At 60.3% G+C, this 7,273-nt stretch overlaps 1 protein-coding gene across 1 annotated transcript; it reads left to right on the top strand.

Annotated features, from left to right (window-relative positions):
* Positions 1-908: 908 nt before the first annotated feature.
* Positions 909-6,521, top strand: VDAG_02375 (uncharacterized protein; the record flags this gene model as incomplete). The annotated part of the gene is made up of 5 exons (XM_009653028.1): positions 909-1,982; positions 2,043-3,134; positions 3,199-3,945; positions 4,141-4,232; positions 4,292-6,521. The coding sequence occupies 5 exons, from the start codon at positions 909-911 to the stop codon at positions 6,519-6,521; spliced, it is 5,235 nt and encodes a 1,744-aa protein (XP_009651323.1).
* Between the last annotated feature and the right edge of the window lie 752 nt (positions 6,522-7,273).

The following is a 7,273-nucleotide window of genomic DNA, read 5'->3' as shown; positions in this document are numbered from 1 at the left end:
ACAGAGCACTCGTAAGTGATATCGAGGCTTGCGGGCGAGAAAAGCGAGTCGCTATGGAAAGTGAGAGCCTACCCGACGTATTTCGTCGCCTCGACGCGCGCAATCGCGAGAACATAGCGCGTGCCGGCCTGAACGTCCGGACTTCCGCGGACATCTTTGAAGAGTGTCAAAAGCAGCTTGAAGCGGCAAGAGGGAAAAAGTCGGGTCGGCGTCGGAGTGCGGAGGTGGCATCTGTATCCATGCCAGGCACAGACGAGGCGCGGAAACGTCACGGAGAAGCCACGGCCGAGTCGCAGCCGAGGCACTTGCAGGTGGGACAAAGCAAACCGCCCGTGAGGCCGGGGGATTTGTTCGGGATCTTGGTCGCACAGGGGATCGAAGGGTCCGCGGCGAGCATGCACGGCCAGTGCGACGCGCCAGACAGGTCGAACACAGCGCTGCTGGCGGGTCTAGGAATCCGGCCATTGGCGGCAAAAAGCGGAGCTGGGCCGGCGGAGGGTGAAGAGGCGACGGCAAGTGCGGCGTCGGGAGGGACCGCAGACGTTTCGGCGTTGGCAGATGTGGGAACCAGGACGTGGGAGGGAATACTGGAGGGTCGACCGGATGCGGAAAGCAACAGGGTACGGAGAGGGCCGGTGGATGCTTCGGTGCTTGCGAGTCTAGGGATCCGGACGTCAGCGGACATTATCGAGGCGACACAGAAGGAGTACGAAGAGGCCAGACAAAAGAAGAGTTCCCGGCGCCGGCGGATTCGGAAGCCGGGAGTCGCGGCACCGGGCCGGACGGTCGGCGAGACTGGGGATGCGGCTACGGACCCTGTTTCTTCTATGGGGCCGAGTTTGCTGCCGGATCGGAAGAGAGCGGGTCCTAGCACCACTGAGCAGCCAACGCCAAAGCGCAGGAGGGCCATGGTCCGTCGAGAGAGAGACGAGGAAGAAGAGACGCAGGATCTGGCCAGTGTCTTAGAAGCTCTCGACAAAGAGTTCACCGAGAAGGAGCGACTCTCTTATGGACGCGAATGGTGTGTGCCCGTGCCCGTCGACAGGAAGGTGAAGACGGTTCAGGCCTTTTACAAGGCGTTTCACGAGACGAGGACATTGCCAATTCTTATCTGCATGTTTTGCTATCGCAAATACAGCAGGGCAGAGCTGGAGGACGTTGAATGGGGCTGTTGGGCGGCAGCAAATGTTGCCGAAAAGCGCAAGGGGTCGTCCTTCGAGTGCGGCTGGTGCTTCCCGGTTGGGGAGAGCATTCGCGGGTGTGCAGATTGCGTGAGACGCCTAAGGCGTGGCGCTTTGTCGTCGGCCGCGCAGCTGCACGGGCGGTTGGGCTGCGAGCACATGTTTCCTGACGAGCTCAAGGGTCTGACGCTGGTGGAGGAGAAGCTCATCGCACTGAACGCGTGTTACGGCTTCATTACCAAGTACAGCGTCGTGGAGGGCCATCGGCAAAGTACAAGGTACCCCAGGCACATCAAGGGACACATCACCGTATTCCCTAATAATGTGGAGGAGCTTGCCACGCGAGTGCTTCCACACCCGCTCCTCAGGGTCATGGATGATATTCATGTGTCGTGGCATGGGTCGACGAAACCGGCACCGAGCGACCTGTCAGCACTGCTGTCGGTGCGCCGCCGAGTTGTGGAAAAGGCGTTGCTGTGGCTGAAGACGCATAATCCTCTGTATGCTGACATCTCCATCGACACAGCGGAGCTAGACAGCTGGGACACGCCCTCGCATGGGGTGCTTTCCCAAGTCTACGAGCGTTTGGAACGGAACGAGCCCTCGGTAGGCGAGAAGACACGAACAGCGCAAGTTGTCCCGCCGACGGAGCGCGGACTTGAACGTGAAGAGAACGTGGATATCCGAGAAGTCCTGGAAATGCTCAACGGCGGACGAGATACAGAGGTCAGGGGCACGGACGGTGTGGAGGGTGATGGCGAGAGAGATGCTAACGGCGTAGCTGCCGCTCCGGTCCACGAGGTCAGCTCGTCAGGGATGTTCGCCCTTGACGGACGACCGGATATAGCTGACGCTGAGAAGCTGCGGTATGTCTGCGGCGCCCTCCGGCCGTACGATAACGGTGGCGAAAATCGGAGCGGACGGTGGGCAGGGTCAGTCGAGGTGCAGAGCAGAGGTGGCTCCGCTTCCGAGCCGTACATCCTGGTGTCCCGTGGCGAAGAGTTTGCCGATCCCTTCGATGCACGATACTTTGCAAAGGTCTTCCCGACGCTCTTTCCAGTTGGCAGCGGGGGACCCCGCCAGGCGGAGGAGAGTGCCGCAGACGCGGATCTGGGTGCGGATGAGGGCGTTGACGCAGAGGCCACGGCGAGGGCCCTCGTCTCGTCGCGGAACATGACGCTGGAGACGTGGGCTAGAGTGGTGCTCCAGCGGCACGGCGGCCGGTTTGCCACGCATCACGTCTTCTCGTTTCTCGTCTTCAACATGGGAGTGAGGTCGAGAAATCGCCGGGTCAGCCTGTTGAGTGTGACCAGGAAGAATTTCCCAGAGGTGGAACGTATCGTACGGTCGTTGAGCGTGGAGAGGCTGGAAGCCGCCAAGGTCGAGTTGGAGGCGACCGGCAAGACCGGCGACGAGGCCGTGTACCAGCTGTTGAAGTGCCTGTCGCTCTACGGGTTCCGCCAGCCGATGTCGAGGGAGAGCCGGCTGAGCTCGCGGCGGAAGATGAAGTCCTTGCTCATCCGAGAAGGTACACCCGCGATCTGGATCACGCTGAACCCGAACGACATTACCAACCCGGTGAAGCTCAGGCTCGCTGCATACAGGACGCGAGATCCGGATGAGGCGGAGTCATTCCTGTCGAGCCTCGACTTGGCATATAAGCGGACACGGCTCGCTATCTCCGACCCCCTCAGCTCGGCAATCTTCTTCCATCGGGAGGTATCCATGTTCTTCGAGCACTACGTGAAGACGGGGGACGAGTCCGTATTCGGGCGTGTCAGCAGGTACTTCGGCGCCGTAGAGACAAACGAGCGTGGCGCTCTCCACATGCACGGGCTGCTCTGGCTGCAGGGAAACATGCATCTCGGCAGCGTCCTTGGGGATGTTACGGGTGAGGACGCGACGGAGTACCGGGAGAGGGTCGTCCAGTACGTCGACAGCGTCTTCGACGAGGTAAGATTTTCCCATGCGGGGGCTGGGGCGGAGCACGTCAACTAACGCGAGGCTGATGAGCCAGGACCTCGACCAGGAGGCCTTCGCGGCGGTGCAGGCGGAGAGGTCTGTGACGTCAGACATATCGTCGCTGCTGCAAAATAGTCAGCAATTCTCGGCAGCATTCGATGAGGAGGCCAACTTTTGCGCCGGCGCCACCCAGATCCACACCCACAGCCCTACGTGCGTGAAATACTCCATCAGGGGGCAAGGGAAGCGTCGGGACCCCTGCCGGTTCAAGGCGCCGTGGAAGGTGGTGGAGAGGACCGCGTTTACGGACGGCGGCGTTCTGCAGATCCGGCGCAGTCACAGCATGGTGAACCGATGGAACAGGGCCATGGCGGTCGGGCTGCGGCACAACCACGACATCTCTTTCATCGCGACGCAATGCAAGACTATGGCCATTGTGTTCTACGTGACCAACTATGCGACGAAGGTTGAGGATCCGGTGTGGAAGAGGGTCGCGGCGGCGGCGGAGCTGTTCCCGACCCTGGACGAGTCGATGGGCGAGGAGCAGGCAAACAGCGCGGATCAGGGACAGAACAGGACGCGACGATTCCTGATGAGGGTCGCGAATCGCATCTTTACGGATCGGGCGTTGTCGCAGGTGGAAGTAGTCGCGCATCTCTTGGGCTACCCTACGGAGTTTGCGAGCAACCAGGGCTGGGCGTTTCTGAACGCGTCTTCGCTGTACTGGCAAATCTTCCGGCGGTGGGACCACCTGCGACGCGAGAGCGGGTTGGAGGCGGCGGATGAGGCGGTCGAAGAAACGGTACAGCTGGAAGAGGGTGGACAGAAGATCTCTTTCTTGCAAGCATACGCTCATCGAGGCAGGCTGCTGCAGGCGTTGTCGCTGTATGATTATATGTCTGTAGTCAGGCTGAAGCGGAAGCGGGGGACAGGCGGAGGTCGATGGGGTGAGGTTCGATTCGATGACTCCTGGCCGCCGTCACAGACGTGGGTACAGGCATTGCGGAGACCCGGCGAACATGCTGTCGTCTGCTTCGATGGGTATCTTAGCGGAGACTTTAGCGAGGAGAGCGAGACGTATTACAAGAGGTACGTAGCAAAGTGGGAGCTCGACGGGTCTCGCTGAGGGCTGACATGTGCTGGCGCAGGGCGGCGGTTCAGCATCTCGCCGTATTCGTGCCGTGGCAGTCCTTCCTATGCGAGACTGCGGGAGATATCAATGCCCTCTGGGAGAGGCAGAGGCAGTGCCTGTCTCGGCGGATGGCCTTCTTCGCGGACAACATCCAACTCCTTCGTCGGTCGGCCGAAGACGCGAAACGCGATGCCAAGCAATGGGCCGCCCAGTCTGGGGATGGCGATCCAAGCTCTGAAGCGACGGGTGCTGGTCTGGTCGATACTGATGAGCGGGCGGCCTCGGAGTTCCGGTCAGATGGCGTTGTTATTGCGACACGGCTCATCGTCGTTTTGAGGGCGACGATGGGCGCTGAACAGATCACGGTCGGCTCGCGGGAGATCTTCACGATGGTGCAACAGTTGAGCCGATTCGAACAATCGGTGCTCCGGCCGATGGACGAGTTGACTGCGGCGGTAGCGAACGTGGCCGATGAAGCGTTTGCGGCCGCGGACGTGCCGGCGCAGGCACAGATAAGGTCCATCAAGTCGCAGCAGAAGTGCGTCTCGAGGGAGAAAGAAAAGATGATTCAAGGGATACAGAATCGACCGGATAACGCCACATCCGGCCACGGTTCAGCAGTCGGTAGCGTGCAGGAGGCCTCATCCGTTCAGGGCTCCCGGGCCTCAGTAAGTGTCCGCTTCGGGCCTTCGACGTCGTTCTCGGAGGCGGGGAGGAGGCTGGTCAGCCTGTTCACGCTCAACCGCAGGCAGAGCATCGCCCTGCGACTGATATGCCGGCAACTCGACAGGATACGAGACGACGAAAATGGAACACCCCAACTCTGCCAATTTGTCGGCGGCGAAGGGGGCACCGGAAAGTCGCGGGTCATCGATGCCATCGCCGAGTTGTTCGCGAGCAAGGGAATATCGCACCGTCTGCTGGTAACCGCAACATCTGGGACGGCTGCCGCGAAGATCAACGGGATCACCATCCATTCCGCGTGCGGGTTCTCCAAGGACGCGAATGCCCGGGGAGCTCTGCGGTCGGACGTGGATGGTTTCGCACCGGCCGCCCGGGCGGGCCTCCGCATCGACGGGCAGGCCACGGCAGAGTGGCGGGAGAAATGGGCCCTGATTATCGACGAGGTCAGCATGTTGGGGGCGAGGACATTGCATGACGTAGACGAACGGCTCCGCCAGTTCCGGGGATCCCGTCGTGACTTCGGCGGCATCCCTATTGTTCTCTTCAGCGGGGATTTCCATCAGTTCCGTCCGGTGCAAGAAAGATCGATCCTCCTCCCGAGCACGGTCATCACGTGGGACGAAGAACGATCGTTCACAGCCGAGCAGAGGTACCAGCACGACAGAGCCCACGCATTGTCGAACAGGTTCACGACGGTGGTGATGCTGAACGAGCAGGTCCGCGCAGCCGGCGATCCAAAGCTGCAGCGGCTCTTGACGCGAGTGCGGGAAGGTGTGCAGGATCAGTCGGACCTGGACTTGCTCAACAGCTCGTGCTATCTCGAGGATAGGCGCATCCCGTGGGAGTCGGGTATCACGGTGGTGACACCGCTCAACAGAAACCGGTGGAACCTGAACGTCGAGGCGGCCCTCTGTTTCCAAAAGCAGCGAAAGGAGCACCTGCGAATCTTCATATCCGAGCACAGATGGAAAGGCGGCAAGCCGACAGAGGAGGAGGCCGTTATGATGCTTGGCCATGGCGATGACAGCAGCATACCGGTACCTGCCGTCTTCCTCTTTGTCCCTGGCATGCCCATCGTTGTGAACCAGAATACCCACATGGGTTTGAAGCTGGTTAATGGAGCAAATTACGCGGCCGTGGATGTAATCCTCGACCGGGCGCACCCGGGCTACCGCGTCGACGCCACAACGACCCTCCACTTTGGCCCGCCGGCGGGAATCGTACTGGCGTCGGGAACGACAAACGACCTCCACTTCGTCGGCATGCCGGCTGGCACCATCCTGCTGACCCCGATCAGTACCAAGATAGAGTGCCAGAGGAAGCGGCCGTGGCAAAAGAACGACGTAAGCCGGCGAGGGCTGCCATGCGCCGCGGCGTTCGCCTGCACCGACTACAAGGTCCAGAGCAAGACGTTGGACCAAGTCGCGCTCGAACTGCGGGGAACTAGGACGATGAGGGTGGACAGTCGGGCCGTCCCGACGCAGTGTGACCCGTACAGCCTGTATGTGCAGCTGTCTAGGTGCAAGTCGCTGGATGGGATCATACTCCTCTCGAAGGTCTGAGAGAGGGACTTCGTCGGGAATAGGGTGCCGGACAACATGGTAGCAGCGGAGGGTAGGCTAGAACGATTGAGCGATACGACGATTAGAGAGGCGGAGTCGTGGGGCTGTTGGGTATGAAAAGTCTCAGAAGGGAGGAAGGAAAACAAGTTGCGGGGAAGCGTCGCGCTTTGTCTCCCCCTAAACCCCCCCCCCCCCCCCCCCAAAAAAAACAAACGACGTCCAAAGAGACGGTGCTATCGCGAAACGGACGCGCAAGCACGGGTTTTGAGGCAAGAACCCTATTGGACGCCATCCACGTGACTTTTGGGCCCCCCCGCACTATAGCGGCAGAAGACCTTTCGTCTCTCCGCCCCGCTTCGTTCCTCAAGGCATCAGATCAGGTCGACCACGTGATTCTTTTTTTTGCAGGACGTTTTTTTGGGCCCCGCTTTTCTCCCGCGCCCGTCCTCTAAGAGCCTTTCGTTCCTCAAGGCATCAGATCAGGTCGGCCACGTGATTCTTTTTTTTGCAGGACGTTTTTTTGGGCCCCGCTTTTCTCCCGCGCCCGTCCTCTAAGAGCCTTTCGTTCCTCAAGGCATCAGATCAGGTCGACCACGTGATTCTTTTTTTTGCAGGACGTTTTTTTGGGCCCCGCTTTTCTCCCGCGCCCGTCCTCTAAGAGCCTTTCGTTCCTCAAGGCATCAGATCAGGTCGACCACGTGATTCTTTTTTTTGCAGGACGTTTTTTTGGGCCCCGCTTTTCTCCCGCGCCC

Source organism: Verticillium dahliae, genomic scaffold, assembly GCF_000150675.1.
Source record: "Verticillium dahliae VdLs.17 supercont1.4 genomic scaffold, whole genome shotgun sequence".
NCBI classification, from domain to species: domain Eukaryota; kingdom Fungi; phylum Ascomycota; class Sordariomycetes; order Glomerellales; family Plectosphaerellaceae; genus Verticillium; species Verticillium dahliae.
The sequence above is the reverse complement of the archived record's forward strand: the minus strand, read 5'-3'. Positions and strand labels throughout refer to the sequence as shown.